At 40.6% G+C, this 16,699-nt stretch overlaps 1 protein-coding gene and 1 pseudogene across 1 annotated transcript; one reads left to right on the top strand and one right to left on the bottom strand.

The window, feature by feature from the left end:
• Positions 1 to 13,292: 13,292 nt before the first annotated feature.
• On the bottom strand, positions 13,293 to 13,386 carry LOC112085849 (annotated as a pseudogene).
• A 945-nt stretch (positions 13,387 to 14,331) lies between these two features.
• On the top strand, positions 14,332 to 15,156 carry LOC112085484. Its single transcript, XM_024154703.1, has one exon. It carries the CDS (start codon positions 14,332 to 14,334, stop codon positions 15,154 to 15,156), a length of 825 nt encoding a protein of 274 aa, XP_024010471.1.
• The last annotated feature ends 1,543 nt before the right edge of the window (positions 15,157 to 16,699 follow it).

The raw sequence follows: 16,699 nt of genomic DNA, 5'->3' as shown, positions 1-16,699 counted from the left end.
GGCCTAGAGGAAGACTTAGCTTTCCGAGGTACATGTATCTGAGTGGAGGCTCTATCAATCTCTCTTGAAAAGATTCTCCTTTGCGCAACAGTGAAGGTGGATAAAGGTTCATCATCACTCAGTTGAGTCTCGTTTAATGCATCATATGTCTCCTGTGAATGAGGCTTTTTTGCATAAGAACTCGTCTTGGTTCAAATCAGTCAAACTTGAGAGAGATCCATGACCTGCAAAACGAGATTCTCGAGACAAAGAATAAATAAAGCTGCTTTTGTATCTATTTTTATGAACAAGGTTTTTATAGAGCTATCACAAACACATTCTTATGCCAAACAAGCTGTAAATACATTAAATATTGCAAAATCTGAGAATTTCTAGTCAAGTTTGATATATTGATGTCCAACACATGAGATTTCTGAATCAAGATGATGTTAATGCTCACTCATATGTAATCTAATCTGGTTTTCTATCAATAAGGACCAAACAATCCAGATTTGCAAAGCAATCCAGTTCGAAAATTTGAAGCAAGTTTTTCAATTTTGATTTCTGGTCTTATTCTGAAAATCTCCAAGCTTGTTGGGGAAGATGAAGAGAAAGACCTTTTTGATCTTTTAAATCTTATTTTTCTTTTAAAAAGGCATTTTTCCTAAGAAAATTTTATTTCTTAAAAGTTTATAAGACTTACCATGGCGTGTTTAACACGAAAATTATGTTTCGGGAACTTCCTGGTTCAATCCCGGGATAAATCAGGATTTTGAAGTTCCGGTTCCCAGGAAATCGGGAAAACAAGCTTGGGAGCTGAACAGAGGCCGGCCGCGAGCCAAGCGTGCGCGGCCGCGACAGAGAGGACTTGGGCTGCGGGTGAGGCGTGCGGACCGCTGCGGAGAAGGGTTTGGCCGTGGCTGAGATGATCGCGGCTGCGGCAAGGATGAAGAGCTTCTACAGATGCATAAAAATAAAACCTAAAACTCCAAATGAGTTCTCTCTCAATGAGAAAAAAGAAGTTCTCCTACAAAAGATATAAAAATGAGTATTTATAGTGTTTCTGCATGTCTTGGGCGTCTAGGGCTTGTAAATTGGGTACAGAAAGTGTCTTGGGCCTTAGTTGGGCTCCTGAGGTTCGAACATAGGTTCACTGGGGGTAAAACCTCTCGAGCCGCGGTGGGAACAAGGCTGGCCGCGGGTGAAAGCTCCTGTGCTTGACTGGACTTGTGTTAATCGGCCTTCAGTGCATTGATAATATTTGGAGATCTAACCGTTGGATTGATTTGATTCCAAGTGTGTTGGAAAGCTCATTGTCTCCTCTATAATGTCTCCATATATGGGGATGATCAGATGGTGATAAGGTCTTCATTGGGTTCCAAACTTCTGACAGCCTGAATTTATACAAAATGCATTCAAAAGCTCCAAGTTTCCTGAAAAACCTTTTAAAACTCCAAAACATGGAAAACACTTATAAAACCTTTCAACCGAGTTAAAACACCTGCATAAGATATTGAAAGTGATCCATAAAAGTGGTCAAAATCAGGTGTTATCAGCGGCATTAGTTGATGCATCGGGAATTTATTCTCTTTAATGTTCATGATGCTTTGCGCCACTTAACTAGCCAATCTAAGGTGTCTGTTCGGCATGCGACGTGGATAGCCTACCTCTCCCAATATAAATTCTCCATTCGAAATTTATCCGGTAAGACAAATCGTGTTGCAGATGCACTTAACCATCGCTACTGTCTTCTCACCACAATGCGTGCTTCGGTAACTGGCTTCGCATCATTTGTCAAATTGTATGCATCGGATCCTTATTTTTCACTCATCTATACAGACGCGGAGCATAGACTATCGACTGATTTGTGTGTTCCTGTATGTAGTTTGCATCTCCAGATCGTTGTAACTCTTTGGGATCAAAACGTGCATGTTAGACCGAAAAGGCTGGCCACGGTGTGTCCTCCTTGGCCTCGGGTGCATCCTCTTTGGTTTGGTATATTTCTGCTTCAAGGCTTATCATACAGTTTCAGTGCACTAGGAATATCCGGAGATATAACCATTGGAATGTTTCCAAACCAACTGTATTCGAAAGTTGTATCCAAATTTGGGGATGATCAGACGCTGAGAGAGTCTTGTTTGATTGCAAGACTTCTTGACGGTCCAAGTTTATCCAAAAACGTAGTTTTGCTCTAGAATGCTATCTTTGATCCCATGTACCTGAAATATCTTTTAAAACTCCAAAACATAGAAATTAATTGAAAATCATTGAAAACAGAGTTGAAAAACAGTTGCATAAGATACTAAAAACGAGCCATAAAAATGGTAAAAATCGTGTGTTATAACCACCTCCAAGTAAGTTTTTCATCATCCTGTCTCCGTTTATTTCACATTAGGGACAATGTGATTTAAGTCTCCAGTCAGAGTTCATCTCTTACCAACCACATTTTCTTTCTTGAGTCTTTTCATTACGATTTTTCTTTTGAATCTAGGAAATGATGAAAAAAATCTATGATGAAACTTGATGAGTGTGCTTATACCCTATTGCTAGTATCAGCTATTTTGTGATTTAGTTCTAAACTAGGTTGTATCAAGGGTACCTGTGATACAAAGTTCCCTAGAAGAATTTGAACTATACAGATTCTAGAAGATGGAATATTCTAGCTCTATCTTTACTTTGACTTAACTTTACTCAATATTATTATTAAAAGCATTATATCAAGAAAACGAATCAGACATTCAAGACATTTTAAGCCGGTTCCCTTATAGATGGTTATCCATCTTTCTTTACCCATTTTTAAACTTCGTGCATTTGATATATTCATATCTTTGCATATTTAGGATGCAATTTTGGTCCAAGAATAGAGTCTTCTCATGCATTTTAAATAGATTCTTTTATGTTTTGTCTTTCTTTTAGAGTGTTAGGACTTTTCATTAGGTCCAAGGGAGTCTTGCATATTTGGATTGTTATTCAGGTGCTTTGGAATGATACCAGTGGAAGAAATAATGAAAAAAGATGAAGAAATGATAAAAATGGTTTTCTGGAGCTTGTCGGCCAAACCATGTACAGCAGGTCGCCTTTTCTCGGCCCAAAACTTTACAGCGGGTTACATATGTCGGCCAAAACCTGAACCGCGTACAAGATCCTCAGCCAAAAATCCCAAGTGCTGATATGCTTCAAAGATGGCCTGAGACGAAGCCCTTCCCAGCCGATTCAGTCTCCGGTGTCTTCATAAAGATTTGAGAGCATTCAGTAAAGATTCCATAACACTTAGAATCACCTGATTTGGAGCAATGAGCTGAAAGTCTCGGAGCCATTTCTGGATCATTTGATGCGCCTCAAAGAACAGCCGTCCGGGAAGCCTTGCTCTCCCTGGATGCACTCGAGCTCTTCATCAAAGTTCTAGGCAATTGCGTTGACTTCCTTTTGGAGTTGGTGCCAAGTCGTTTGGATTACTGGTTTGGAAGTTACACCGGTTAAAGCACTCACATGTCTCCCCAGATCCTGATGTAACTATGGAGTTGATAGTGTACAAGTAACAAATATGCCTCGACCTGAATTCCTCGACCCAATTCAACTCGAGGTATGGCTTCTCAACACCATTTAGGCATGCCTCGACACAAAGGACATGACTCACAGACAAGCCGGGGCAATATTCCCGAAGTATATATCCAAGACCTCGAGTTCATGCCGTGGGTGAGCTTTAAACTCGAGGCAGCTCCCGAAACTAAATGTGCAGTGCCTCGACTTGAGGCCACAAACTACACTACTTCGAGGCCTCCGGTTTTTAACTTCCCAGAACAAGAAAAAGGCCTGCCTCGAATTATATGCCTCGAGAAGAATCAAGCCAAGGAAACCGATGAGCTTGCGGGCCTAGGGTTTGTTTTTAACACGCTCGTTGGTCCTCCAAAAATTTTAAATTTATAAAACCCTAGTGTCTTCAAGTGCACAGATATACGTTGTAGGACTTAGAGTGTCGATCCACAAGGAGGATGTCTAGTCTGCAAGAAACAACAAACTAGGAAAGTAAGCAAAGTCATAAACCAATGGGAATTTTGGGGGGTTTTGGTTAAAGAATCCTAAACTAAACCTAATCTAATTCACTAGAAATAAAATGCAATGCAGGATGAATTGTTAAAAGAGTATCTCAAGCATATCGAGTCAAACTATAGACTCTAAAACTCATAAGTGGCGATTTAGACTTCTCCGATTTACTCTAATCAATGTACGATGGCATTTCCAATTAGCTTCCGGGTGATTTATCTTCATCTGTTTCTAGGATCTGCATGGAATTAGAATATACATATGTATGATTGACGAACTCTCGCCATCTTAATCAACTAATCACTTATATCTGACAATTAACTCTTGCTTTCATGCCAGAAATAAGATCATGCATTAAATATTGAATTCGTCTGCTCACATCTTCTCTATAGGTAGCTCTCGACTCCGATAGCGACTATGTTCTTCTGAAGCTAGGTATGGATGATCTGATACAACACTCTCGTGGCTCTGATCGATCCTAGGCTCAGAGAATAGGGCATGAATCTACTCTCATGCAATATGAACAACTTAGAAGAGATGAGATTCAGAATATGGCTTAGAAACTTAGAAATCCTACTCGATATGTATGCTTATCGATATCTTCAAAAAAAATTGACTCTCTAGGACTAATCTACATGATGCAAGGAATGATAAAAGACATAGAAGAATGCAAAAGAATGAAACAGAAAAGTTAATAGGATAAAAAGGAGAAATAACAATGGATATGGGGAAGAATCCCAATCTCCATCGCCTAACCCTAGAAAAACAAAGTTTGTTGGCTCAAAAACTCATTACAGGAGCACACACCCGTTTAGGACTGCTAAGAAATGTATTTATAGGTCTGGGTCTTCCAGATATCATTTAAGGCTTCTCTGAAGAGGAATGGTGTAGTGGGCTTTGATGTTGGGCCTTGTGGCTCTTCCTAAGGTCCACCGGGGGTGAGGGTCTTCCAGGGCATGAGAGTCTTCCCCCGACTGGTGAATTGGGTCAACTTGTTCTCCATGTATATTTTGATTGCACCGTTGGATCTTCGTGATGTAAATTGCTATGGAAAGCTGGATGTATCCTCTTGACTCCAAATTTTAGCTTGATCAGACGGTGAGAAAGTCTTCATTTGAGGCTGAACTTCTGACGGTCTGACTCTGAGCTGAAAAAGTGAATTTTTTCCATTTTGCCATCATTTTCCCTAAGTTTCCTGAAAAGAGCCTTAAAACTACAAATACATGGAAATCATAATAAAAGTTCCTAAACCTGATTAAAACCTTTGAAAAAGCATTTGAAATCAATGGTGAAAATGGGTACAAATACGGTGTTATCAGAAACACATGTTATTGAGGTTTAACCCAGATTTTTGCCGCCTCGACATGGAGGCCTCGATACGGAGGACTGGACATCAGCTCGAGGCACAGCATCCAGGGCCCAACAAAGCCAGGTCAGTAACCAGTTTTTTCTAGGCTAACCCGGTCTAGAGCTCACACTATAAATATATTTTGGGGTTAAAAATCCTAGACACCTTTTTATCCTCTTTTGGGCATTTGCCTCTTTTGTGAAAGTTTGTGAAGAGATACCTCGTTTTTTATGATCAAGGATGTTTCTTATCATTCTCTTCTTCATATATATCTTGTTAATTATGTTTAACATCACCTCTTGTATGAGATTAGGTGTGTTAAGCATGATTAGTGAGTAGTCTTCTTTTAAGATTCTAGGTGTGTAGATTACGGTGCTAAGATGTTTGATTTATGATGTTTAGGTTCTAGATTCTCATTTCATTTCCTTAGTTAGCCGCTCTTAATGCTAGATCTTTGATAATCACTCTGATCTAGACCTAAGGCATTTCTCCACCCACAAGGTGTTTGATTGAAATGCCTGAATGAGCTAACTAAAGGGTTTATGTTTTGTATGCCATGGGAATGTTTGTCTGAAACATAAATGACATTTTAGAACTGTTTATTAATGCATATTGATTGTTGATATAAGATCAAAGATATGACCTTGTAAACCGATAGAGATGGGGTCTTTGTAGCTGGCCTAACGTCTCTCTATACTTAGAAAAGGGATGAATCGATAGAAATAGGTTGGTGGAGATTAAACAACTGGCCTAACGGCTCTCTTTGTTTAACTTAATGGATGAGACGGTATGAGAAACAAATGATGGATTGAAGTGACACACACAACCGGTGATGGAGTTGTGACAGTCAAGTACTCTTGGAATCAAGGGGAAGCCGCATAGGATTCAAAGAACTCACAAGTATGAAGAAAACTTATCGTTTTATTGATATCAAAAGCAAAAGTGAGGACTACAAAGCCGCATGTGGAACCTTATATGAATGGTTCGTCGGCTGGTGCCTTCTAGGGAAAATCAAAAAGGAAAAATACAAGAAAGAAAACTATTACACGAGAGTTTTCTGTCTTTAAACTTAAGGCTAAATTAAAAAGAGAAAAATACTTAAGGACTAAAGTTTTAATTCCTGCAAAACAACAAAAAGGAAAAATCGTTATTCTTTAATCCAAATTGAAAGACTTACCAGAAAATGGAAAGTCTGAGGCTCCTCCGCGTCTAGAGTCTAAGTGTCGTCCTTTGGAAGTTGTGTGATGGAGAACAAGGTTGGGCCGAGATTAGTCTTTAAAAGAGGCCAGACCTAAGTCTCCACTTGATCCACGAGATCTTGATCCATGAAGCTTTCTTCTTGGCTTTCTTGACTCGTGATGCGGAATGTGTCCATATTCTTGTTGACGTCTTCAAGCTATTGTTGTGCCATTAGTCCCTCCACAGCTTCTCCAACATTCTCTCTAAGGGTTCTTGTACCGGATCTTGATCTTGGTAGTTCATACATGGTGGGAATCTTGTCATCCTTAAGAGGCTCCATGCTCATGTCCTCATAATTTCCTCCCCTTTAAAAAGGTTCTGTCCTCAGAACTAGTTCATTTGTCTGGAAAGGAGATAAGTCAGCAATGTTGAAACTTGGTGAAATATGTAACTCACCTGGCAAGTTGAGTTTGTAAGCATTGTTGCCAATGCGCTCTACGACTTTAAATGGTGCAAGCTTGTACTTCCTCTGGTTGGGAAACCTTTCGGGACTCATGTGCACCCACACCCATTGTCCTGGTTTAAAATAACCTCCTTCCGGTTCTTATCAGCTTGTAACTTGTATTGAGCCGTGTTTTTCTGCAAGTTTTCAATGGTCTTTTGGTGGAGTTTTCTGATCTTCTCAGCCTTGTCTATTCCGTCTTGGCTGGCATATTCGGATGATGTTAAAGGTTTAAGATCCAAAGGCGTTTCTGGCTTAAATCCATACACAATCTCAAACGGTGAAAGCTTAGTAGCCGAGTGGGTAGCATTGTTATAAGAAAATTTAATGTATGGAATACAATCTAACCAATTTATTAAATCTTTACCAACCGTTGCCCTTAATAGGGTGGAGAGTGTGCGGTTTACCACCTCTGTCTGTCCATCAGTTTGTGGGTGGTAAGTGGTGGAGAAAAGGAGCTTGGTACCAATCTTTTCCATAAAGTCTTCCAGAAATGACTCAGAAATTTGGTGTCCCTGTCTGACACAATGGTTCTCGGTAGCCCATGTAAGCTCACCACTTCTTTAGAGAACAAGTCAGCCGTTTGTGTTGCATCATTTGTTTTAGCACAAGGTATGAAGTGTGCCATCTTCGAGAATCGGTCCACCACCACAAAGATTGAGTCCTTGTTCCTAATCTTGGGCAATTTTAACACGAAGTCCATAGATATATCCACCCAAGGTTTGTTAGGTATAGGTAAAGGCATATAGAGTCCATACAGGTGTGACCTTGATTTTGCCTTAAAGGCAAACGATGCATTTTGAGCAGAATCGTTCCACATCTCGCTTAAGATGAGGCCAGAAGAAATGTTCCACGATGACACTCAAAGTCTTGTATATTCCGAAGTGCCCCATCAAGCCTCCTCCATGAGACTCTCGAATCAAAAGCTCTCTCATAGATCCCTGTGGAATACACAATCGTTTTTCTCCAAATAAGAAACAATCATGTGAATAAAAACAACCGTCAACTCCCTTTTGGCACTCTTGGTAGATGGCAATGAAGTCAGGATCATCTTCATATCCTTCCTTGATGTGTTCAAAACCCAGGACCTTAGCCTCCATAGTGGTTATGAGCGTGTAGCGTCTAGACAAAGAATCAGCATCGATGTTGTCTTGGCCCTTCTTGTAGTTGATGATGTAGGGGAAGGTCTCCACGAACTCTAACCACCTCGCATATCTCTTTTTGAGAGCGGTCTGGCATCAGAGATGCTTCAAGGTCTCATGATCAGTGTGTATGATGAATTCCTTGGCCAGTAAGTAATGCTGCCATGTCTCCAATGATCTCACTAAGGCGTAGAGCTCTTTGTCTTAGGTGGAATAGTTGAGTGCAGCTCCATGTAACTTCTCACTAACGAAAGCTACGGGTCTTCCTCCCTGAGTTAGAACAGCTCCAATGCCTAGACCTGAGGCATCACATTCAACCTCGAACGTTTTGTCAAAATTTGGTAAGACTAAAACAGGTTCACGATTTAAACGATCCTTAAGCTCTTGAAAAGCTTCTTATTGGTGTTTTCCCCACTTAAACTCCACATCCTTCTTGATCACAGCAGTAAGAGGCGCGGCGATGGTGCTGAAGTCTTTGACAAATCACTGGTAAAAGCTTGCCAAGTCGTGAAAGCTCCTAACATGTCCAATGGTGGTGGGTATTGGCAATTCTTGAATCGCCTTAATCTTGTCTTGATCCACCTGTAGACCCTGTGAACTCACAACAAAGCGTAAAAACACAACATGATCAGTGCAAAAGGTGCACTTCTTGAGGTTTGCATAAAGTCCTTCTTGTCGAAGAGTCTCTAATACTTGCTCAAGGTGCATTAAGTGATCCGCAAAACACTTATTATAAATCAGTATATCATCAAAGTAAACAACAACAAACTTACTGATATATGCCCTCAAGACATGGTTCATGAGTCGCATGAAAGTACTTGGGGCATTGGTGAGGCCAAATGGCATGACTAGCCATTCGTATAGACCTTGTTTGGTCTTGAAGGCCGTTTTCTACTCGTCACCTTCCTTCATCCGCACTTGATGGTATCCACTCCAAAGATGTACTTTAGAGAACACAGTGGCACCATATAATCCATCTAACATATCGTCTAACCTTGGTATTGGGTGTCGATATTTGATGGCGATGTTGTTCACAGCTTGATAATCCACACACATTCGCCATGTCCCATCTGTCTTGGGTACCAAAAAGACTAGTACGACACAATGGCTAAGACTCTCTCAGATATATTCTTTAGACATTAAGTCTTGGATCTGTTTCTCTAGCTCCTTAGTCTCGGTGGGGTTCATCCGATAAGCTGGTCGATCTGGTAAGGCTGCACCTGGAATAAGATTGATCTGATGCTCTATTTCTCTTAAAGGTGGTAAACCAGCTGGAATCTCTTCCGGGAACACATCTTTAAACCTGTCAACAAGGCATTAATCTTGGGTGGAAGTTCTAGTTCACTTGCCCCTGAAAGTAAACTTTCTTGAAAGACCATTAGTAGCAAAGGTGCATGATGTTGCATAGCTTTATAGACAGTAGATGGAGTGACAAAGAGATTAGTCATACTTACCTTAGACTCCTTTGCAAATTTTAGCTACATTTCATGGACTTCTACTGGTGTAAGTTGTGCTAGTTGGAACTTCTTCTTGTCATGCATGAATGAATAGTGGTTTGTTTGGCCATTGTGCATTGTCTCCTTGTCAAATTGCCACAGCCTCCTTAGTAACAAGTGGCCAACTTTCATAGGCACCACATCCAAGGCACATGGTTGCTATACTTTCCCACACTAAAGGACACAGTTACTTGCTGAGCTATTCTTAACTCGGTATCATCATTAAGCCACCTCAGGCAGTATGGTTTTGGGTGTGGAGATGTCTCAAGGCCTAGCTTGTCAATCATAAGCTTTCTAGTTACGTTAGTGCGTGATCCTCCTTCAATTATTAAACTACATACCTTTTTGAGTACGGTACACCTTGTGTGGAAGATGTTCTCCCTCTGAACTATCTCGGGATCCACTAGAGCACTAAGAGCTCTCCTGATCACCAACATCTCACCAGTGTCTGGCTAAGCCACCTCGGTATCACCCTCGGTGTCCTCCTAATCTTTTTGTTCATCTTGAGACTCATAATCTCTGGTTGATGTTAAGATCATGGTGCGTTGATTGGGGCAGTCTCTGGCCATATGATGTCTCTAGTTCTAGAGGTACTCGGATACTTACCTGTTTCTTGGCGATTAATCTTAAAATCCCCGGCTGCTGGATTTTGGTATTTGGAGTTGTTTTCCACGACTTTGCCATGGGTTTAAGGATTGGCTGACTCCAATTTTGGCTGGCTTTGGCTCGGTTTGTGGCTGTTGTCTTGTGTTTTATGTGCTGTTTGATAACACCTGATTTTGAACACTTTTATGGATAGCTTTTAATATCTTATGCAGGTGTTTTCACTCAGATTTAAAGGTTTTTAAGTGATTTTCATGTTTTAGAATCTCAAGAAAGTTTTCAGGTTATTTTGACAAAAGGAATGCACTTGGGAGCAAAAAGCATAACTTAAGATAAATTCAGACTGTCAGAAGTTTGGTAACAAACGGAGATATTTCCACCGTCACTTGAGCCAAGGCAATAGGTATTCATTTAACGAGTTTTGGATTCACAACCTGGACAAAAATCTAAGTCTGGGGGAGTGATGAGGAGAACCTGAAGAAAGGAGATCAAGAATCTTAAGGCAAGAAGAATGGGACTGGAAACTATGGGGGCATCAACGGTTCCATCATCTCTTGCTGTTTTGCATAATGTCTTGTCTCTCTAGAAAAAGGTAACTCTAAACAGTGAGAACCTCATCCCTTAAACAGCCATTTTGAACATCCAGCCTTGATTGCTTTACTAAAATCCTTTTAATGAGAACCACTTGAACTTTTGAATGAATGTTAAGAGCTAGTTGACAGAAAGATAGGTTTAAGTGTCTAGATTTTCACATGATGGATCAACGGACTAGATATGCCTGTACTTTGGTGAGAATTTTCTAGACTATCCTTGATTTGAGCATAATGAATAACTCTGGTTTAGAAGCATGATCTCTGAGATTTTGTTAGTTCCTGCGATTTTTAAACCTCTTTTCCAGATTCAGATCTTTGGTTTTGTTTCAGGACAAACAAAGGTTTAAGTCTGGAGGAGTTGATAACACCTGATTTTGACTACTTTTATGGATAACTTTTAATATCTTATGCAGGTGTTTTCACTCAGATTTAAAGGCTTTTAAGTGATTTCCATGTTTTAGAGTCTCAAAAGAGTTTTCAGGTCATTTTGACAAAAAGGAATACACTTGGGAGCAAAAAGCATAACTTTGGATAAATTCAGACTGTCGGAAGTTTGGTAACAAACGGAGATCTTTCCACCGTCTGATCATCCCCTAATTTTGACACAAGATAGAAATGACAACCAGCTTTCTAGTACAAGTAGAATCAAAGCAATCCAACGGTTAGATCTCCAGATATGGTCGATACACTGAAGGGGAATCATCACAGTCAGAAGCTCACCCGCGGCCAAATCGTCATCCGCCGGGGGTGCAAAATTTTAGACCGCGGGGAGCTTAATTCCGAGCCTCAGAAGCCCATATTAATGCCCAAGTCACTCCTGTCATTATTCCTGCAAGCCCTAGGCGTTCCCGAGGACTCAATACACTATATAAACCTCTTTTAAGTCGTTTAGAAGGGTGTGCAACATTTCTCACCAGGAACCCTAGAAGAGAGTCACGCCCAGAAAAGGAGCCACCGAGAGGGGCACCATCGGATCTCCTGCTTCAACCTGTTCTTTGTTTCTAACCTTTGTCTGTTTCAGTTCTCTGCAATTCTAAATACTCTTGTGATGTTGAACTCAGCTATGTCTGAGTAATTTCCCAGTTGGGGTTTTAAGGGATTTTTCAAAGGGAATTTCATGTCTTGATCAAATGCTTAATTCGATTTAGGGTTCATAATTATCTAGGAGTCCTTCGTTCATTCTTGTTCCCTATGCCGTTTCTGTTGCTAACCGCTTAGAAATTGATCTCAGTAATTGGAGCCACGAGAGTGCTGTATCGAATTACCAGACCTAGAAGTGATCGATCGAAATCGTTGTAGGAGACGAAAGCTACCTACAGAGAATCGCGAGTGTGGATGAATTCTGTTTTTTAATGCATGATCTTATTTGCAGCATGAGAGCGAGAGTTAATTGCTGTGTTGAGTGATTAGATGATTAGGGTGACGAGAGTTGGTTAATCTTACATGTGTCTATTCGAGTTTGGGATCCTCACTAGTTCATTACCTTTATCGATTTGTTTGTCTTTTGATCAGTTCATGAACCCCTGCGAAAACCATTTAGACCCAGCGATTTGTTCCTATTGTTTTATGACTTGTTTATTTCGATTGCCTTTAGATTTAGTGACCCCAAAACCCGAAACCCCCATTTTGCTTGTTCTACTAGTCTTAAGTCTTGATTGATTCGTACTGAGCTCAAAATCTTTGTGGTTCGACCCCTATGTACTACAACGCACATCTGTGCACTTGAAGATATTTAGAGTTACAAATTTAAAACGTGAAGCTAGAAGTAACCCTTGATTCTTGTAGCATAAAGTTTTTGGCGCTGTTGCCAGGGATTTTTTTTCCTTTCGTTGCGAATCTCTGCTTAATTCGCTAGTACTTTTTCTAATTTTTATTTTTCTTTGATTTTTCAGGTACTTTTTCGATGAGGGGCCAGGAGCATATGCTTGATCCTCTCGCTGAAGAAGACCCTTTCTAGATGGTGATCCATCTGATGATGAGCTTAATGACCCAATCGATGATGGGAATGAATCTATTGGAGAACCAGAGTATGCCAGGAAGGGAGAACAGCTGATTGGAGAATGTGATACACACAAACTTTTTGCAGATAGGTGAGCAATTCGACCACCTTTGCCTAAGGATGGCGACTCTGAAGCTAAGGTACAATACATTAGCTATATCAAAAAGTATAACGGTTTTTCTACTGAACACCCAATAGATCATATTGAAAATTTTGAAGAGCTATGTTCAACCATAATGAAAAATACCGATTACCATATGTCTGTCCTTTTCCATTCTCTCTAACTGGTAGAGCTAGTTAATGGCTTAAAACTTTGCCACCTGCGTCCCTAAAGACGTGAAAAGAGTGTAGAGAGGCTTTCCTAAGTTAGGTTTACACCAGAGACTGTTCCAATCTCTTAACGGACAAGATTCAAAAATTCCAGCAGGAGGACGCAGAAGACCTCTATGACGCCTGGGAAAGATTCAGAGATTACCAAAGAGATTGTCCACACCATGGTTTCTACGAGGAGCGCCTGATGACCATCTTCTACCATGTAGTTAATGAAGCACTGAAGTTTTCTTTTGATACCTCTAGCAATGGAGACTTTTCCACTAGAACTGTAGATGAGGCTCACGCCTATATAACTAATCTAGCTGGGAGTATCAGAAATAGGAGACTTTTAACCCAATTCAGATGTCCTCAGGTTGAGGAAAAAGAATCATTTGTCAGTAAAGAATACCTAGATCAGATTAGTGAAGGCATCCAGAAGATTCTTAGTGTGATTGGTCCTATTCATAAATATGATGAGGGAAACAATCATAGGAAGCCCTACATTGAGAAGATGAACAACCTTGAGGTGGACAGGAACTTCCAAAATCAGGAGATGATGCAAACCGCTGATGTTTACTAGATTGAAGAGGCTGAGCAAAATCAACTCCACCAGGGGTGGGAGCCTCTTAGCCGCGGCAAAACTGACACTCACCGCAGGTGAGAAGATTTTGGCCGCGGCCAAGATGAGTTTCACTGTGGGTCAGAGCACTTCACCCGCGGCCAGCCTCATTTTCAACCTCCTTTCCAACCTTCTTTCGAGCAAACCCAGTCTGATCAATCCAATCCCACAATACCTCCTTATTATCCTTTCTCCAAGATTGAAGATCTTGAAAAAGAGGTTAATAAACTCCAAAAAGAGATGGAGAGTCAATCAAAAAGACATGAGGATTGTATTAACAAGCTCTCCACCCTTTTTCTTATCCAGATTAGTGATGAATCAAAGGAGACGGATTCTTCCGTTAATGACCTTGATGAACCTTTTCCTGAAAGCATAAACGAATTGGAGACCTCTGATCTCTTAAAAGCAATTACCCTCAGGATTGGTTTAGCTTACAAGGAGCCAGAGTACCCAAAGGATTTCAAAGAAGGAGAAAAGAAGGAGATTCGGCTAATAAAGAAGGAGATGCAGTAGTAATGAAAGAGGGAGAAAAGGAAAAGGAAGACATTCCTCAAGAAATTGCTGAAGAAGAACCTATACCGCCTCCTCTTACTCGTGTCTACAAGCCCAAACCACCATACCCACAAGCTTTGAAAGGACCAAAGAAGGAGAAAGAAAGGGCTAAGCTGAAAGAGATAATCGAACATTTAAATGTGAGATTACCTTTCATTGAAGCTTGTGCAATGAAACCTGCTCTTAGGAAATACATGAAGGGCATTCTAAAAAATTCTCTAGCATTAGAAGAAGGCGTTCTGATGATAAGTCATGAATGTAGTTCCATCTTACAAAACCATGTCCCCCAGAAGAAAGAAGATCCGGGAAGTTTTGTACTTTCTTGCACAATTAGGAATATGACTTTTGAACGTTGTCTATGTGATTTGGGATCAAGCATCAACATGATGTCTCTTTCAGTTGCAAAACGTTTAGGATATCATACTTTTCAGCCCACAAAAATCTCGCTGATTCTTGCCGATCGATCAATAAGACGACCAAAAGGAGTCTTGGTTGATGTATCAGTCATGATTGGAGAAAACTGTATTCCGACTGATTTCATAGTGCTTGAATTGGAAAGAGAACCAAAGGACCCTCTGATACTCGGTAGACTTTTTGTATCAACTGCAGGAGCAATAATCAATGTTCTGGAAGGAAAGATAGACCTACATCTAGGGAGTTTGATTATGCAGTTCGATATGAACAAGAGTCTTGAGAAACCTTCTTTAGATGGCGGGCTCTGTCGGTTGATGAGCTTGATGTTATTGCTGAGGAAGTTTATGAAGAAATCCTTCTTGATGATCCTCTAAAAATCATCCTCACCACCACAAATGATGATCGCAACCTGCTCGAAAAAGTTTCAAAAGGGTGTGCGCAAATGCTTGATAAGACCGAGGATTATGCGAAACTTGTGAACTATCTGGACCTGAATGAGGAAACTCACATCCCTACTCCGCCAAAAGATACATTGGAAGCTATAAACGACCCATGGAGCGAGCTCAAAGCCCCAAAAGTTGAGCTAAAACCCCTTCCAGATGGACTCAAGTATGCTTTCCTTGGGTCAAACTCAACTTACCCTGTCGTCATAAATTCTGGCTTAAGTAGAGGTGAAACCATGAAGCTGTTAAACGAGTTAATGAGGTATAGGAATGCCATAGGTTATTCTCTTGATGACATACAAGGAATCTCCTCAGACCTCTGTATGCATAAGATAAATCTTGAGGACAATGCCAAGAATTCGATTGAAAGCCAAAGGAGGTTGAATCCAAACCTTATGGAAGTGGTAAAGAAGGAGATCATGAAACTCTTGGAAGCAGGAATCATATTCCCTATCTCGGACAGCACTTGGGTTAATCCTGTGCATGTTGTCCCGAAGAAGGGAGGAGTGACTGTTATCAAAAACGACAAGGATGAAATGATTGCTACAAGAACAGTGACGGGACATCGAATGTGCATCGATTACCGAAAACTGAATGCAGTACCTCGAAAATATCATTTTCCTTTACCCTTCATTGACCAAATGCTAGAAAGGTTGGCAAATCACGAATATTACTGCTTTCTAGATGGTTATTCCGGATTTTTCCAAATTCCAATTAGACCGGCAGATCAAGAAAAGACGATATTCACCTGTCCATACGGAACTTTTGCTTCTCGGCGAATGCCTTTCGGATTGTGTAATGCACCTGCAACCTTTCAGCGGTGTATGATATCTATTTTCACTGATTTCATCGAAGATTTCATGGAAGTCTTCATGGATGATTTTTCGTCTATGGATCCTCTTTCGACAGATGCTTGGCAAACTTAGGGAAAGTTTTGCAGCGCTGTGAAGACAAGCATCTTGTCCTTAACTGGGAAAAATGTCACTTCATGGTCCGGGAAGGAATTGTGATTGGACATAAAATATTTTGAAAAGGTATTGAAGTTGTTAAAGCAAAAATTGAAGTCATGACTAGCCTACAACCTCCAACTAATCTGAAGGGAACCCGAAGTTTCCTGAGGCATGCCGGATTCTATAGGCGATTCATAAAAAGGCTTCTCAGAAATTGCCAGACCACTCACACGCCTACTCTGCAAGGAAACAAACTTCGAATTCGATGATGAGTGCTTGGCAACATTTCATAAAATCAAAAACGCCCTTGTTTCCGCTCCAGTTGTTCAACCACCTGATTGAGAACAACCATTTGAAATCATGTGTGATGCAAGTGATTTTGCTGTTTAGAGCTGTGCTTGGTCAGTGGAAAGAAAAGAAACTACACGCAATCTACTATGCGAGTAGAACTCTGGATGAAGCTCAATGTAATTACGCAACTATGGAGAAGGAGCTTTTAGCCATCGTTTTTGCATTGGAGAAGT

Source organism: Eutrema salsugineum, unplaced genomic scaffold (assembly GCF_000478725.1).
Source record: "Eutrema salsugineum unplaced genomic scaffold, Eutsalg1_0 scaffold_3, whole genome shotgun sequence".
In the NCBI taxonomy this organism is placed as follows: domain Eukaryota; kingdom Viridiplantae; phylum Streptophyta; class Magnoliopsida; order Brassicales; family Brassicaceae; genus Eutrema; species Eutrema salsugineum.
Note: the sequence above shows the minus strand (reverse complement) of the source record. Positions and strands in the feature narration are given on the sequence as shown.

What these genes read in the sequence shown, in the direction of transcription:
- LOC112085484 (XM_024154703.1), top strand. Translation starts at nt 14,332, where the DNA reads ATGAAAGAGGGAGAAAAGGAAAAGGAAGACATTCCTCAAGAAATTGCT.